Source organism: Balaenoptera physalus (genome assembly GCF_965194825.1).
Source record: "Balaenoptera physalus genome assembly, chromosome: 12".
NCBI lineage: Eukaryota > Metazoa > Chordata > Mammalia > Artiodactyla > Balaenopteridae > Balaenoptera > Balaenoptera physalus.
In genome coordinates, this window is record NC_138897.1 from 67,330,305 (window position 1) to 67,349,347 (window position 19,043).

Sequence of the window (19,043 nt, forward strand, 5' to 3'; positions counted from 1 at the left end):
ATCTGCCTGCCAATGCAGGGGACATGGGTTTGAGCCCTGGTCCGGAAAGATCCCACATGCCGCGGAGCAACTAAGCCGGTGTGCCACAACTACTGAGCCCGTGTGCCACAACTACTGAAGCCCACACACCTAGAGCCCGTGATCCGCAACAAGAGAAGCCACCGCAATGAGAAGCCCATGCACTGCAACGAGGAGTAGCCTCCGCTCACTGCAACTGGAGAAAGCCCGTGCACAGCAACGAAGACCCAATGCAGCCAAAAATAAAATAAATAAAATAAATAAATTTATAAGAAAGAATGAACTAAAGTGAACAGAGCCTAAGAGACCTGTGGGACACCACCCAGTAGACCAACAAATGCATTGTGAGGAGTCGCAGAAGGGGACGAGAAAGAGAAAGGGGCAGAAAGAATATCTGAAGAAATAATGGCTGAAAATTTCCCAAAAGCAATGACAGACATGAATGTTCAAGAAGCTTATAAACTCGAAAAGATGCCCACTGAGACAAATTATAATCAAACTATTGAAAGTCAAAGAAAGAATCTTGAAAGCAGCAACAGAGAAGCGATTTGTCACATACATGTAATCCTCAGTCAGATTATCAGCTAATTTCTCATCAGAAACTTTGGAGTCCAGAAGGCAGTGGCCTGATATATTCAAAGTACTAAAAGAAAACAGCTGTCAACCAAGAATTCTGTATCTGGCAAAACCATCCTTCAAAAATGCAGGAGAAATTAAGACATTCCCAGATAAACAAAAGTTGAGGGAGTTTATGACCACAAGATCTGCCCTGCAAGAAATGCTGAAGGAAGTCCTGCAAGTGAAATAAAAGGACACTGGACAGTAACATGAAGAAATAAAGACCTCAGTAAAGATAAGTACAAGGGCAATTATAAAAGCTAGTAGTATTGTAATTTTGGTTTTTAAATCCACTTTTTAAATTTTCTACATGATTTAAAAGGCAAATTCATTTAAAAAATTATTCTTTCAAGACCACATAGAACATTAACCAAAATAGATCACATTCTGGACTATAGAACAAATGATATTCTCTGACAACAACAGAATTAAATTAAATCCAAAGAGAAATATCTCTGAAAAATCCCCAAATGTTTGGAAACCAAATACATATATAAATAGCCAATGGATCAAAGAGGAAACTCAAATGGAAATTAAAACATATTTTGAACTGAATTAAAAATGAAACATACCATATCAAAATTTGTAGGATTCTACTAATGTAGTATTTAAGTGGAAATTTAGACTTAAATTTAATTGTTTCTAAACACCTATATTAGAAAAGAAGATCTCAAATCAATGACTTCCATTTCCTCCTTTAGAATAATGACAGAAAAGAGACATAAAAAGAAGAGTAAATTAAATCCAAATTTTAATTTAATTTAATTAAGTCAAATAAACACAAAGGAAGAAGAGAAAGGAAATTAATATCATCTGAGCTGAAATCAATCAACAGAGAAAAACAAGGCCTAGTTCTTTGAGAAGATGATAAACTGATAACCTTTAGCTGGACTGAACAGGAAAAAAATAAAGAAGGTACAAATTACTAATCTCTGGAATAAATTAAATAACATCATTACTGATTCTACAGATATTCAAAAGAAAATAAGTAAATATTATTGACAACATTATGCCAATAAATTTGACATCTTCCATGCAAAGGCAAATTCCTTGAAAGACACAAACTACCAAAACTCATTCAAGTAGAAATAACCTGAGAAGTCTTATATTTATTAAAGAAATTGAATTTGTGCTTAAAAACTTTCCCATAAAGAAAACTTCAAGCTCATATAGTTTCACAAGTGAATTCTTTCAAAAACTTAAAGAAGAAATAATACAAATTCTAAAACAACTCTTCCAGATCACTGAAAAGCAGGAAATATTTGAAATACCTGAATCATTACTCCATACCAAAACCAATGACAACCCAATGAAAGAAAACTACTAGCCATTATCTATTATGAACACAGATGAGAAAATTCTAAACAAAATTTTATCAATTCAAAGTTAACAATATATAAAAAGGGTAATATCCTTTGACCAAATGAAATTTATCCTAGGAATACCACGGTGGTTTAATAATCAAAAATCAATTCACCATATTAACAGACTAGAAAAGAATAAAAAAGATCTCAACAGATACAGAAAAAGCATTTGACAAAATTTAATATCAATTGTGGATTAAAACTCAGCAAACTAAGAATAGATGGGGATTTTTGTCAACCTAATAAAAAAAAACTATGAAAAACCTATACCTATGAAAAACCTACAACCAACATCGTATTCAATGATGAAAAACCAAAGGCTTTTCCCCAAAGGGGAGACCATGACAGAATAACCATTCTTACTTATTAATTCAAAACTGAACTGGAGTTTTAGCAAGTGTGATAAGAAAACGAAAAGAAATAAAAGATATCCAGATAGAAAAGAATAAAGGTAAACTATTTTTATTCATAGATGACATGGCCATCTATGTAGAAAACATGATGTAATCTATAAAAGATCTTGTAGAATCAATACATGTGTTTGGTATGGTGTCAGAATACAAGCTCAGTATACAAAAATTAATTGTATTTTTATGTACTATGAGTAAAAATCAGAAAAAAACCCTACCATTTACAAAGGCATTAGAATTATTAAATACTTAAGGGATAACTCTGACAATAGATGTGCAATACCTGTGATGAAAAATTTAAAAGTACTGCTGAGAGAAATTTGAAAACTTAAATAAATGGAGAGATATACCATACTCATGTGTCAGAAGACTTGATGCTATCCAAACCGTCATACAGATTCAATACAATCCTAAACAAAATCCCAGCAGGCTTTGCTGTAGACATTGACAAAGTGATTTAAAATTCATATGGAAACATAAAGGGCTTAGAATAGCCTAAACAACTTCAAATGTAAAAAGAAGAAAGACTAACATTACTTAAGTTCAAGACTTATTATCAAGCTACAAGTAATCAAGACAGTGACATAAAGATGAATAGATCAATGGTACAGAATAGTCTATATATAAACCCAACCACATGCACATGGACACTTGATTTTTAACAGGTGCAAAAGAAAGGACAGTCATTTCAAAAAATGATTCTGAACTATTTGACATCAAAGACAAAACAAACTAAAACTTCTAGAAGAGAACAAAAAAGAAATCTTTGTGAATTTGGGCTTGGCAATTATTTCTTAACTACCACACCAGAAGTGTGATTCACAAAACAACGACTATGAAGTGTACTTCATCAAAACTAAAAACTCAGCTCTTGCAAAGACACTAGTAAGAGAACGATAGTCCATAGACTGGGGAAATATTTGCAAAAACATATATCTGATAAATGATTTGTATCCTGATTTTCTAAACAACTCTCAGAATGCAATTGTAAGAAAACAAAGATGATTTTTAAAAATGGGTAAAGTATTTTAACAGACACTTCATCAAAAAGATATATGAGCATAAAATCAGCTCATGAAAAAATTCTCAGCCTCGTTAGTCATTAGGGAAATGCATTAAATTAAAACCGCAATGAATTGCCTCTACACAACAATTAGAATGCCTGAAATTTAAGAAGATTGACTATACTAAGAGAGGATGAAAAAGAAAATGAACTCTTACACTGCAACATGGCTAAATCTCAAAACAACTAGGCATGGGGAAAGAAATCAGACCTGCCTCCCGCCCCAACCCAGGCTAATAATAATATCAACAATAACAATAATAATAACAATAGTAACATTAAAAAGTATATACTATATGATTCCATTTATATAAAATCCTAGAAAATGTAATCTAATCGAGTTAGAGATAGCCATCAGTGGTGACCTGGGGATGGGATGGGAGGAGGCTGAGGGCAGGCGAGATTTAAAGGGGATGAGAAGGGACTTCCCTGGTGGTCCAGTGGTTAAGACACCACCTTCCCATGCAGGGGGCACGGGTTCAATCCCTGGTCGGGGAACTAAGGTCCCACATGCCGTGGGGTGCAGCCAAAATTATTTTTTAATAAATAAATAATCTTTAAAGTTAACATATATAAAAAAAGGGGGCGGTGATGAGGAAACTCTTGGGATGGATGTGTGTGTTCATTACCTTGATGGTGGTGATGGTTTCACAGGTATGTTTATGTCAAAACTGATCAAATTGTATCCTTTAAATATATGCAGTTTATTTCATATCAATTATACCTCATGAAAGCTGTTAAGAAAAACAATTATACTACTTCCACCAAAAATGAGTAACTAGCAAGTTTATGAAAACCTTTGTCAAACTTTCTCAGAAAAAAGCTTCTTTAGAAGAAACTCTGAAGAGAAAAATCAACACCTCTTGGTTCCCATTTCCAGAGCTAATCTCTTATCCTTGAGTCAGAGTTGCTTAGAACTAAAATGAAGATAACAACAGCTGAAGTTACTGCATAAGTAACATTCTGAACTTCAGAAAGCCAAGCGGTTATGAGGTAACATCATTCAGTATAGTTATCCTCAAAATACTTTGCAAGTCAGCCAAATCAGCTTATCTACAGTGTAAAAAATTAATGAGGTGTTATGCATTGAATTAAAATACAGACCATGAATGAGAATCTTAGCTCTAATAAACAAGATGATCACACTTTCCAATAAACATCTGATAGCAAAATAATTGTTTTGTTCCAAAATGCCCTTTCTCAAAAGATCACTTTAATTTTTCATCAGTTGTTATCTTAACTTGAAGGAATAGTCCTTCTTCCCACCACAAGAAATTCTACCATCATTAATTTGCTATTAATTTTTAAGGTTGAAAGCACCTAAATGTACCATCCAGAGATATTTTGTAATACGCTCATTAATACTAATCATTTGGAGCAAATTTAAAACAAATACAACCACCAACTATGCCTAATCTCTATTCCTCTTCATATTTTGATAGACTAAATGTAAAACGAGTCATTTCTTTACTTGGCAAGGTTCACTGGACCCCACTTTATCCTCGAGAGCAGGGACAGCACTGGGCAGAAGGTCCTGACCTATGGTGACCTGTGCAGGTGAGCTGCTCTGCAGAAATGAAGGCTCCAGAATGAGCCTGACCTGTCAGGTCAGCCAGGGCACCCAGGTCCCACAGAGGACAGGGCGGATCCTCCCTGAAAACCAGACAGAGACCCTTCCTGGTAGACGCCCTCAACAGCAAAGGTGAGACACAGGTAGTCAAGGCTGGAATTCTGGAAGGCCAGGTTGGGAAGTTTCAGTTTCTGGTTGGACAGACGTCCAGTGCCAAGGGTCGTCTGCCTGGTCAGAGGCAGCAGTTGCTTTGTACACAATGCCAGGTGTCACCCTGGGATCCTGGGTCAACACCACACCCACTTACGGCCCCAGGTGACCATAAGGTTGCGGGGAATCGCCCGAATGGACTCAGGGGTTCAAGTATTTACTTTCTACCGATTTTCCATTTATCTGTGGAAAGTCAATTCATGTCTCTTGGCTCCTATTTTTTGCCTTTTAGATGAGCACAAATGAACTGGGTCTAACGCCTGTCACTTAATCATAAGAATCTTTCCAAAAGGAAACCAGAAGTTTGGTTACTGTTACGTCACCTACCAACTGGATAAATTAAACAACCATTGATTACCTGGGGTGCCATCATTAACAAAAAGGGAAAGTGTTAACCAGTGGGTCCATTTACATTCCTCAGCATTAAGATGACCCGCTTGACATTAATTATCCCCACACTGGACCGCTTTCAGACGAGGTTCTTGCCAACTGGCCTCCATTAAGAACAGTTTTGTCTTTCTGTGCTGTCTGTGTTATCAAAGCTCAGATGGCTCTAATGAGAGGCAACACCGTGGCCATCCTGGGTGAGGCTGCAAACACGCTTAAACAACCTGGATTAGACAGACACTTACAAAGCCAACTGCAGCTGACGTCACCCAAGGGCTGACTTCCTTGTGTCACTTTCTAGAGGACCCACTGGCTTCTCCAAACTAGAAGCCAGAGACATACAGCATCAGGACTGTTATGACTCCTGACATATTATTGACATTTTTATGACTAGTATAAAAATAGGATAAATATAATAAATACTACTGTACTTTTCATGTTTGTTTTTTCACATTTTCCTCATTTGTCACAGAATAGTTACACAATGATGCTGGAGTCTGAGGCTTTGCTTTTTCTCTCTTACATTGTTTTAACACTGGAATAAACATAGGTTTTTCCTTCACTAAACATAATGCATTTTCTTATCACGATTTATTGAAATAGGACGTGGAAAGGGCAACATCGGACAAATCGTGTATTTATTTAATAGAAAATGCTGCCTCCATAGGGAATGACCCGAGAATCTCTCCCATTCCTTCCCACAATTCTCATTCATTTTCAAATTGTACAACTTCAGGTGAAAAAAGCAGCAAAACAACAAAATGAATTTGAGCAAAGAAATCCAACCCGTGACTCCTGTGACTGTTGTAGAGCGAGTTCAGAGTTGGAATGAAAGCCAGTCAGAGGTGATAAGACACGACTTAGAGGTTATTCAGTCACACACCCATTTCATTGCCCACCGCGCACAAACATTCACGACTCGGGGTCAGAAGTAAATGTATGGGCTCCATCATTCTCTACGTCATGATAAGAAAACAGCAGACGTTTGACTCTCCTGCCAAGCCCTCCACCCTGGCCCACGTCAGAACTTTTCCCTGTATTGTTCAGATAATTGAAGGTGAGAAAACAAAGACCCTGCCTTTGGTCCAGGACTGTTTTTAGGTGAGTTCACCTCAGAATTACTTGCGGTGTCATCTTCACAAGGAAACGGTCAACAGTGAGCTGACAAACTGTTAAAACTGGCTTTTCGTGAAGTCATGGATGAGTAGACATTTGTTTACAGCATTCAGTGCATTTCTGCTCACGTTCAGGGACACCGCAGAGCAAGTCAGGTCCACCTGCCTTTGTCCCGTCCTCTACCCAGCGCACCTCCCGCGCTTTCGGTGCAGCAAAGCCACAGGACACAAGCCGGCTGGGACTTGGGGCTTCATCAGTCTGGCCAGCCTCACAAGGAGGAACACAGGGGAGGGCTCTGAACACCAGCCCAACACCTTGATCCTCGCCTCCTTGCCGTCAAAATATAAGGTGTTTCCTGTCTACAGAAAGTCCCCACAAAACACAAAACCTTTGGAAGGGGCCACCCTTGGGACTAGCTAAGCCAAATTTCGTTTAGTCTGCCATTTTTCTTAGGGAGACCTGCCAGAGTAGGTTGGAATTGGGCTCTATTCCATTAAACAAACTGTGTTGAGTGGTATGTTATCTGTCTTATATAAGTTATGTGGATTCGTTTTAAAGCTTTATTTTGCTGGATCAACTTCACAAGAAGGGGCACTACATTTTTTATGGTTATAACCATCTAAAACCATATACTCCAACATTTCAGAATCCTACTCTCACTCTGCCTTACCTTCCCATAGGTATGCTCCTAACTATCAAAAAAGAGCCCTGAATTTTGTTTTGGAAAATATGGTCATGCCAGGGTCTGTGCACAAACGGGAGGGAATCACTAACTCTCCTCCCCCAGGCAGGCCTCCTCCCTGCCCCTCCTCCACGTCCTCCTGGGTCTCGTCCACCCCGTCCATTGCTGGTCCCTGCCCACCTTCTCCACGTGCTTCCCTGGCTAGAATGAAGGAGAAACTCCCCCCCAGGTGCGGGTGGAGTTGGAAGTAAGCATATGATCTCTTGGGGCCCTTGGGCTGAAAGAAGACATGACCCTAGAAAAACACGAGCCCACAGAGGTGTGCCCCATGCAGCTGCGGAATTTGAGGTCACAACACCTGCGTGCAGACCAGTGGAATAGCATCGTGTGGGCCCAGGACCAGGGAAACCTCCAGACCCTCCCTCAGGGCAGAGCACTAACCAGCCCCATGGAGGCTCCTTTACAACTGAGGGACCGTGGGTTTACTTCTTGGTCATCATGAGTTTTACCTAAATTTACAAGTAACCTGGATGCTCATTACAATGTCACTCAAGAGGGCGAAAATGAGTAATCTTAATCTCCCTGGTCAGAAATCAGGGACTGACTACACTATAACACAGCTACACAATCAAACACAATCAAACACTTTGCAGGCTATGAAAATCACACTTTAGAAGAACATTTCATAACATGGGGAGATGCAGAACTTGCATAAAGCAAGTTATAAAACAGCATGCGCATCACGATTCAAAGTTTGTTTTTAAAAAACACATATATGCATAGGAAAAATACTGGAAGAATACAGACCAAAAATGAACAGTATTTTGGGGAGTTAGGATTATATTTTTTTCAAGTGTTTTTCCTGATTCTTTATTATATTTTTCCAAATAATCGCCAACAAGCATGTATTATACCAATGATAAATCAATTCAATATTTCTAAAAAAAAGATAGTCCTCACCAGAAAGCCTATTTGAAAGCTTACAAGAAGATAAAAACAACTTGGATTGTTTTGAGGAGAGCCACATCCGAACCTGGACACATGAGCTGGCGTCTCTGTGGTTATGAAATTTGGGACAAATGCCTATGCAAGATGACTTTTTTTTTCTGCAAGTTTGTTTTCTTCCAACTCAGAATTCGTTGGTGGAAAGCAATGCATTGAAATTATGCCTTAAGAAAAAGCTATTGTTTAAAATATGCAAATTTTCAAGCTTTCAAGGGCTAAAAGGCAATGTCCTATTGTCACCAAATTAATGGGGGGAAGACTCTACAATAAGGCAGTGTATATACGTATATATGATATATATATACATGCACATACATGTATATATGTATATATATAAATGTGTGTATATTGCATTGTTTAGCTCAAACTATCTATACTCTGATAAGCAACCCAACTTCTAATGACTCTATGAGATTATAGCAATGAAGCTTTTAAACTTTTTCAAGGTAATTATCTTCAAAATGTCTATAATAACTTACAATCATAATTTTGAGGCAATCCAAATGCAAATAAATATGGTAAGTTGTTACACTATTAGGACTGCTATTATCCACACCATATGTTGGCAAGCCTGATTCACCACCTGTTTGGATAGGACTTGTGAGCTAATAATGGTTTTTACATTTTTAAGTGGTTGGGAAAAATCAAAAGAAAAATAATATTTCATGAAATGTGAAAATATTTTGAAATCCAAAGTTCGGTGTCCACGAAGTTTTGCTGGAACCCAGCCACACACATTCTTTAAAATCTCATCCAGAGCTGCTTTTGCAATAAACAGCTTCTTGAAAGAATTATGACAGAGACCGTAGGCCTGCAAAGTCAAAAATATTTACAGTACTAACTGATCCTTTACAGAAAAAGTGTTTTCAAAGTGGTTCTGAATATTCTTTGCATTTCCTATCATCAGTCTCTAGATAGCAGAAAAGATTCTTAAATTGGGGGGTGTGGGGGGACTAAGGCCCCTCAGAAGATATTTACGTTTCCAATTAAACCATCCCTAAAAGTCAGCCCTTCCAAAAGTACAAAACTTTTTTCTACATGTGTTCAATAAACCAAAAATTAAATGTCTAGAAGAAACTGAAATATTCATTTAATCTAGAACTAATGTCTGTACTGAAATTTTGCATTTATTCACTCTTGCCTAAAATAAATATTATGTAAATCTGTGCCACAGAAAGAGCTTTGCAGTTTTCCCCCAGCTTTATTGAGTTACAACTGACATGTGAAATTGTAATATATTTAAAGTGGACAGCATGATGATTTGATATAAGTATACATTGTGAAATGTAGTACCTCAGTCAAGTTAACTAACAATCAATCACCTCACATAGTTACTCTTTTTCTTTTCCTTTCTTTTTTTTTTTTTTCTCTTGGTAAGAATGCTTAAGATCTACTCTCTTAGGGCTTCCCTGGTGGCGCAGTGGTTGAGAATCTGCCTGCCAATGCAGGGGACACGGGTTCGAGCCCTGGTCTGGGAAGATCCCACATGCCGCGGAGCAACTGGGCCCGTGAGCCACAATTACTGAGTCTGCGCGTTTGGAGCCTGTGCTCCGCAACAAGAGAGGCTGCCATAGTGAGAGGCCCGCGCACCGCGATGAAGAGTGGCCCCAGCTTGCCACAACTAGAGAAAGCCCTCGCACAGAAACAAAGACCCAACACAGCCATAAATTAATTAATTAATTAATTAATTAATTTTAAAAAAAAGATCTACTCTCTTAGCAAATTTCAATACAATGTAATTACAATACAGTGTGATTAACCTGCTGTTCATAGATCCTCAGAATTTACTAATCTTATACCTGAAAGTTTGTACCTTCTACCCACCCCTCCCTATTTCCCTCACCCCCCAGCCCCTGGCAACCACCACTCCACTCTCTGTTTCTATAAGTTTGACTTTTGTTTAGATTCCACATATAGGGTGAGATCATACAGTATTTGTCTCTGTCTGACTTATTTCACTCAGCATAATGCCCTCAAGGTCCACCCACATTGTTGCAAATGGCAGGACTTCCTTCTTCTTTATGGCCGAGTAATATTCCTTATATGTTTATACCAAGCTTTCTTCATCCATCAGTCCATCAATAAGCACCTAGGTTGTTTCCATGTCTTGGCTCCTCCGTGTTCTGTGTCTATGTAACATTCTTCTCTTTTTAGACGGAATTATGCTTGTTACACTTCCAGGTTAAGCCAACTGGATTTAGAATTACGTAGACTGTGTGTGTGTGTGTGTGTGTGTGTGTGTGTGTGTTGGGTATATCTTTTTTATCTGACTATAAGTGGTTTTAGGACTTGACTCACTTTTTTTTAGCATTGTACGGAGATAGCCACAAACTAGCTTGTAAGTACTGTGAGTAAGGAGAGTGAGTCACACATACACATGTGCACATACTCCCCGCTTCTTCACGTTTACTGTCACATGAAAACCATCTTAGGATCTCCTGGAAGAAGGATGAAATCTATATTGTCCGTGTGATAACATTATTCACGTTCCTTTAAAATGCAGATATCTCATTTCAACAAGAAGACGAAAAGCACCTGCACCACCTCGCTGGGCGCATGGAGAGAATCCTCACACTGTTCTCACCAAACCCACAATTCTCTCCTGCCACTTCCATTCCCCTTTCTTTTTTTCTGGAACTTTCCATTCCAGACTTTTCCACAGAAAAATCAAAGTTAAAATAGAACAATGGATAACCCCATGCCAACCACCTAGTTTAGATCATTTTATTTATTTTTCTCTCCTCTTTCTATCTCCCTCTGTGGGCCTGGGGGTCTCTCCCACAATGGGTGCTAAACCAGTAGGAAGTCGCAGACATCCCTAAAGAATTCACCATGTATCTCCTAAATAAACAACATTTTCTTGGATAGCCACATACAATCACACACCTAAGAATTAATAGGAATTCTATACTATCAGCTAATAACCAGTGAATATTGAAATTTCCCCATTTAACCTCAGAATGCCTCATAGAGATTTGTCGTTGAAAAAGGGTGTAATCCAGGGTCAGACTTCCCATCTGTCTGCGAGGTTTCCTCACTTCTCCTTTAAACTAGAACAGTCCCTGCCCAACTCCCTCCACATACATTTCTTTTTCAGGATGCTGATTTTTGAAGAGACCAGATCGTTTCCCTTACAGGTTCCACATTCTGGACTTTGATGATCGCTTTCCTGTGGAGTCATTTATTTATTTATTTATTTATTTATTTATTTATTTATTTATTTATTTTTAACATTTTTATTGGAGTATAATTGCTTTACAATGGTGTGTTAGTTTCTGCTTTATAACAAAGTGAATCAGTTATACATATACATATATCCCCATATCTCTTCCCTCTTGCGTCTCCCTCCCTCCCACCCTCCCTATCCCACACTTCTAGCTGGTCACAAAGCACCGAGCTGATCTCCCTGTGCTATGCGACTGTTTCCCACTAGCTATTTTACACTTGGTAGTGTTTATATGTCCATATATACACTACCACTCTCTCACTTTGTCCCAGCTTACCCTTCCCTCTCCCCCTGTCCTCAAGTCCATTCTCTATTAGGTCTGCGTCTTTATTCCGGTCTTGGCCCTAGGTTCTTTATGCCCTTTTTTTTTTTTTTTTAGGTTCCATATATATGTGTTAGCATACAGTATTTGTTTTTCTCTTTCTGACTTACTTCACTCTGTATGACAGACTCTAGGTCCATCCACCTCACTACAAATAACTCAATTTCATTTCTTTTTATGGCTGAGAAATATTCCATTGTATATATGTGCCATATCTTCTTTATCCATTCATGTGTCGATGGACACTTAGGTTGCTTCCATGTCCTGGCTATTGTAAATAGTGCTGCAATGAACATTGGGGTGCATTTGTCTTTTTGAATTATGGTTTTCTCAGGGTATATGCCCAGTAGTGGGATTCCTGGGTCATATGGTAGTTTTATTTTTAGTTTTTTAAGGAACCTCCATACTGTTCTCCATAGTGACTGTATCAATTTACATTCCCACCAACAGTGTATGAGGGTTCCCTTTTCTCCCTGTGGAGTCATTTAAATCATATTTCTATCCTTTATATTTCCTGTAAAGCGAAAGTTAGGTCTAAAGGCTTAACAATATGATGCCATATTCCCCACAATGCATCAAGCCTAGAAGTCTGAAATGTCAAGGGATCCCATCTTGGTAATGATAGTTTGGATCAATTGGTTAAGGTGTTGACTACCATTGGAAAGGTCTTTTCCCTTTGTAATTAGCAAATAATAATCAGTGAGGTTATACTCTATCATTGTTGCAAACAGCCTTCATCCCAGCAACTCTTTAAGTCATGGTTTCAGTTTGTGAATAGATCTAAGTATTTCATTAAAAATTGATTGATAAATGGTAATTTTCTAATTCTAGCATTCCTTTCCCTTTCATTAGCTGGTGTCATCCTGTCAAGAAGAGTTTCCCCTCATTAACTGAGAATGGTCTGGAGTTCCTTTTAAAAAGTCAAAGTAAATGCTGGGTTCTTTACCTTTAATTCCCAGTTTCATAGTAAGAATTTGGGATAGTAATCACTGACAACTGAAGCAAATTAGATATTTCTCTCTCTGTCTCCCTGTCTCTCTCTCTCATACACACAAACATATCATGGACTCATGCATTTTTACTTTTACATTTTTATAATCATTTAGTTATTTTCGATGCTCAGTTTGTCCTCTGTTTGCCCTTGAGAGCTCCTTACAGCTGATGCTCTGAGGTGTCCTTATTATCCTTTGCTGTAAATGTTCTTCCTGGGTCTCTTTCCACGGCTGAGACCATGTGTCTGTCCTTTGCTACAAACAGCAGCTTCCCCTCCCCGCCGTGTCCCAGCAGCACCTCCATCTGAAGCGACACCGACTCACTCTAGACAGTGTCAGCCAATACATTCAAGGCAGAGACAGCTTCCCCAGCCCCGCCAAACCCTGGCTTGACATGTCAATGGGCATCCAGGAGAACCCCAGCAGATGCACAGTGCCCAGCGGGGTCATAAGGGGGCCCTCCCGAGGGCTCGCGGATTATCTTACTGAACTGTGAAATGTCTAGAAGTTGATTCCTCTTACCTGGCATAGTAGTCGTTGGGAGGGACTGCTTCTTGGAAGAACTGGAACTGGTACAAATACAGTCCAATCAAGTGTCCCGCAGTGAAAATAGCCAGCAGGACACAGAGACAGCTGAACAGCAAGGGGTCGAAGGTCCGGCACCAGGACCACCAGGTGCACAGACCCAAAAACACAAAGAAGTACACGGACGAGGTCAGAGAGGGCAGCATCATTCCTGAGGAGGGAGAAACGCTAGCATGAGACACCGCGTAGACGCGGAAACCGTGCGCCGTGCAGGAAACGTCACTATTGGAGATGACGTGAATTTCCTTTCTATGCTTTTAGTACAAGTCATCACACTTTATTGATAAAATCAGAATTAATGCTATTCTTATTGTGAAAAAAAGTCACATGTAAAGTGAAATTTGTAAATATGGGGAAATACCAGATGATGAAGAAACCCTACCTGTGACGTTCAGGCCCCGCAAACATCCACTTTTCATACCAGTAGAATTTAGCTTATTTACTTTCCTGTTTCCATATATCTACTCTCCCCCAATTCTTCAGGAATACTATATGTGCACTCTAACTTTCCCCAATAAATTTTTAAAAATGATTTGCTTTTGTTTGTTAACTAGGATTTATAATACTATATTCTGTGGCAGCTAAAGTCTCACTAAACCTTTGCCCTGCCTGATGAAATTTGATTTGCACTATCACTAAAAGGGGAAATGTAAAACGAGGTAATTCCTTTATAGGTATTTAAAAACTTTGGGGGGAGCAATGACTTCTCATCAAAATCCTGAGTTACATTTCTTGAGAAATACTATTCACTTTTCCATTTTTTAACTTTCCTATGGAAAAACAGTTAAATTGTTTCATCTTATGAAATTTCACCAAAGCAGGATGGAATAAAGTTCACAGTACCTCTGGGGCAACGGGGAAGGGGGCGAAGATGGAGATAACGTTTTTATGGAACAAGCAGCCCGCAGCCAACAGCGAGAGGAAGTGAGCGTCTGTGATGGAAGATTACAATCTAACTCTAGAAGAAAAATAGTCTATCCTGGAGAGTTACATTAAGATTACTAATGACTCAATGTAAACAGAAAAGCTTTCAGAAAGCACATGTGCAGCTCTGGACGGGACCACGAAAACTGTCCCTTGTCCCAGATCACCATTCACAGGCTCTGAGGGAGGGCAACAGTTGTCCAGATCGTCACGTCGAAAATGATGTCACCTAACAGCTATGGAAGAAGACTGCTTTACAGAGGTTTATAGCAACCATCTAAAAACATAACACCTAGATCTGAACGGGAAAAGCTACGTGTGCGTGTTTGGTTTATACATGTGGCCAATTTTACAAAAGCTACAGCTATGATTTTGGTGCCACGGAACAGAACTGTTTCCTTCTTTGTTTTCTCCTCAACCCTTCCTTTCATTACTCTCGCCAGCTCCCTCCTTGTGCTCCATCAGGAGTTGGAGACCCTCACCTGATGAACCCAGTAAAATCGTCACAACAACCTTCCCCGCGGTGGTTATCATGTTGCCAATGAATTCCTTAAGCTTGGAAGCCACAGAGGCCAGCCTGCGGAAGAGTTTTAATTTCGTGCTTTCTTCCAAATCGCCTTCAACACCATCTCTTTCCTCTAAATCCTCTTCATAGATCAGTGCCTCTTCTGGGTCTATTTTTTCTCCTCCAGCCTAAATAAATGAAAAAAAGAAAACACTGCAGTCCAGAACTCTGCCTATCCACCCAACAGATTATACGGTTTGCTATATGGGCCAGTCAATGAGGTGAATTTCACAAATCAGGAAAAAATGCAGACAACCACTCAACCACATTAAGCCCCCCCAGGTCTCCAGTGGTCCCTGTGTAAAGCCCAAGGAACTCTGATCTTTCCTGAAAAAGTAAACAGGAAGCATCGCTAATCATAGGGTCCCTAACAGCATTTCATCTTACCTACATGAGCTCATTTTTTACAGGCAGAAGAAGAAACTGTCTGAAACATCTATTCATAATGTTAGCTGCTCATGGTTCCTCAAATTTACCGAGTTTGCCACCAAGGTGATGGGAAGTTTGATGAATGTGTCCATGGCTTAAACGGAAAGGATGGGCCAAATCAGCACTTAGGAAATCCCTTTTCTTTCTGGAGTTTATCTTTGTTCACTATTTTAGTATTTCCTGCCCGTGGGAGGATGAGTGGTCCCAGCTACTTGGCTAAATAAACAGTCGCTTCCTATCTTATCCTTTTAGAGAATCATGCACCAGTCCAATCCCAGGCCATTCAGGACCTCAGGACCATCACTAGAGATTCAGGGAGGAAACACATGTACAGCACATACACATACTTCCATGGATTATTTTATTTACATATACTATACCATGGATTCTTTTATTGTTTTAAAACATCTTTATTGGCGTATAATTGCTTTACAATGGTGTGTTAGTTTCTGCTTTATAACAAAGTGAATCAGTCATACAATATACATATGTCCCCATATCTCCTCCCTCCTGTATCTCCCTCCCTCCCACACTCCCCATCCCACCCCTCTAGGTGGTCACGAAGCACCGAGCTGATCTCCCTGTGCTATGCGGCCGTTTCCCCCTAGCTACCCATTTTATGTTTGGTAGTGTATATATGTCCATGCCACTCTCTCACTTTGTCCCAGCTTACCCTTCCCCCTCCCCATGGATTATTTTAAACTGGGTATACTGTGGGGTCTTTTTGTTTGTTTTGTTTTTAAAGAATACATAAGAATTTTTTGGCTAATTACAATCTTATCCTGGAAGGATTAGATTTTTTTAAAGGAATTATAAATATAAACCATCACCTTAAGCCGGTTTTAGATGCATGAAACTTTGTTTGCATTCACCCCAGGCTGACAGGCTTCATCCTGAAAAGACGGCAGCTGTCTGCAGAGCCAGAAGGATCTTTAAGCCCAGATCAGACATGGAGTCAAGGCTTAGAGAGTAGAGCCTGGCTGCTGCATTTTCCCATTTTAAAGGTTCTTTCTTTTTTTAATTTTTTTATTGAATGAAAGATTCTTCAAATTCTATAGTGCTTTACAACTTTCAAAAGTTTCACACACATGATTTCATATAATTCCATAACAAGCCTTTTCCCCCCACCCCTATATTGCCCCTCCCCCCTTCTCTCTCCCCACTGGTAACCACTAGTTTGTTCTCTCTATGTGTGTGTCTGCTTCTTTTTGTTTTTATTCACTAGTTTGTCATATTTTTTAGATTCCACATATAAATGACATCACACAGTACTTATCTTTCTCTAACTTATTTCACCTAGCATAATGCCCTTCAAGTCCACCCACGGTGCTGCAAACGGCATTATTTCATTCTTTTTATGGCTGAGTAGTACTCCATTGTATATATATATATGCACCACATCTTCTTTATCCATTCCTCTGTCGATGGGCATTTAGGTTGCTTCCATACCTTGGCTATTGTAAATAATGCTGCTATGAACATCAGGGTGCATGTATCTTTTCGAATTAGTTTTTTGTTTTTTCAGATATATATATACTTTCTCGATACACTTAGTTCAGGTATTACATAATATTCACTGCTGGTGTCTGAAGCTCCATCTGTGCCCCAGCTCACTGGAGGAAGCCAGGCACAGGAGACGGGTACACAGCTCGGTAAGTGCTGTTTGCCCAGGTGGGTACAGACCACTCGGGACTTACGTTGGCTGTTGATGAAGCCAAGGCTACAGGATGCACCCCCTCCCCTACATACACATACACACACAATCCACACACATACACAATCCACACACACAACACACACATACATATACACACACAATACACATACACAAAGACACACAGAGACACACATATACACAGAGACACACAGACACACACACATATGTACACACACAATACACATACACAGAGACACACAGAGACACACACGCACGCAATACATACACAACACACATATACAAAGACACACAGAGATACACACACAGACACACACACACACACACAAAACACACATATGCACACACACATACACAATACACACACAACACACAGATACATATACAAAGACACACAGAGACACACACATATATACACACAACACAGACACACACATACACACACAGGGATTTAATCCCAGGCAATTCAAGTTCATATACCCAAAATGGGTTTTGCATTCTACTGTATTCCATCACAGCACATTTGTACTTTTTCTGGAAGGAAAAAGAATGTTTCAGGCTTATGCATTAAGATTTTTCTATCTGTTCAGAGCTCAGTATGTACCAGTGTCGCTAGTAAGAGATAGAGCCCCACACGTGTAAACAAGTAAAAAAATTAACAACTAAATATCTCACAGCAATAAATGCTATTCTGAGAATTAAAATAGGGTGATGTGATTGCGAGTGTCAGGGAAGCTATTTTAGATTCTGAGGTCAGGGAGAGCCTCTCTGAGGAGGTAACATTTAAGCTGACATCTGAATGTCACAGAATCACCAGCCATGTGAAAATTCTAGGCCAGAGCCTTCCAGGCAGCGGGAAGGGCTGGTTGAGCCTCCATGGTGTGTCCCCAGACCCACTTCCTCCTCCTCCTCCTCCTCGTTGTCAGCAGATACCCCTACGTCCCGCCTCACAGAGACAAGAGGGCCGAGCCCCAGCCAGTGCATCAGCCCACCCCCTGCAGCCCACCTGTGGGCAGGTGCTCATGGCCCCCTCCTGGGACGGTGGATGAGCTGCAGGTGCTGGGGCACCTGGTAGAAGGACAGCCCACCACCCTCCCCTGCCCCGCATCACGCACGTTTGGGAGTTTCAAAGTGAAAGTCTCCAAGAGTTGGCTGGATGCACGGCGGCACGTCCCCGACACCTGAACCCGCTCTAACAGGACTTTGATAACCCACCACTCCACCCAATGAGGGGAACAACAGGATCTGTTTCACAGGGTGACTCCAGCGGCTGCAGGGGGAGGGCAGGGGGACCCCGCAGCCAGGAGGCTGTTCTGATGGAGGAGGGGGCAGGGAATGGAGCTGAAGAGCGTTTGTGCCTTGGCCGAATGTCTTGGAGGTCGAGTCAGCAGAACTGATTGGTAAATGTCACGTGGAGGGAGGAGGGGTGGAGGAGAATCAGAGGTAGTTCCTGCACTGTTGTTGTCTTTGCTGATGAGGTCAGGACAACCAGGAGTGGAGCAGGTTGGGGAATCCAGTTCTGAGATGAAGGTGTCACGGGGGCAGCTAGTGTAGGATTCTGGAGTGTGGAGAGGTCTACCTGAGGTTCACTGCCAAAGTCAGGGGTCTGATGAGGTGACCTGGAGAGAACACAGAGGTGCCCACCTGTCGGAGCTGCCACACCTGGGACCAGTCTGTCTCTCCAACCTTATCCTCATCTCTTGGCCCAGAAACATCACATGCAGGGAACCACATGGAGAACCCAGAATCCACAGGTTCTTTGCCTTGGGATGTGCTGTCCCCACCCCATGGGAGCCCTTGCCCAGTGTCCAAGGCCCCGGGTCCCAGGCCAGCCTTCCTTCAGCTTCTCCATCTCCCAAAGCTGAGTTGCTGTGGGGACCAA

General features: G+C 40.4%; 1 protein-coding gene across 5 annotated transcripts in view; it reads right to left on the reverse strand.

Moving 5' to 3' along the window:
• PIEZO2 (piezo type mechanosensitive ion channel component 2) overlaps nucleotides 1-19,043 on the reverse strand; it is a 343,647-nt gene that overhangs the window by 119,974 nt on the left and 204,630 nt on the right. For all 5 annotated transcript variants that reach the window (XM_082416414.1, XM_082416413.1, XM_082416415.1 and 2 more), the window contains exons 6-7: nucleotides 14,975-15,185; nucleotides 13,506-13,719 (exon numbers count right to left, since the gene is read on the reverse strand). In XM_082416414.1, coding sequence (XP_082272540.1) covers nucleotides 13,506-13,719; nucleotides 14,975-15,185 — 425 coding nt within the window. The remainder of the gene's footprint in view (nucleotides 1-13,505; nucleotides 13,720-14,974; nucleotides 15,186-19,043) is intronic.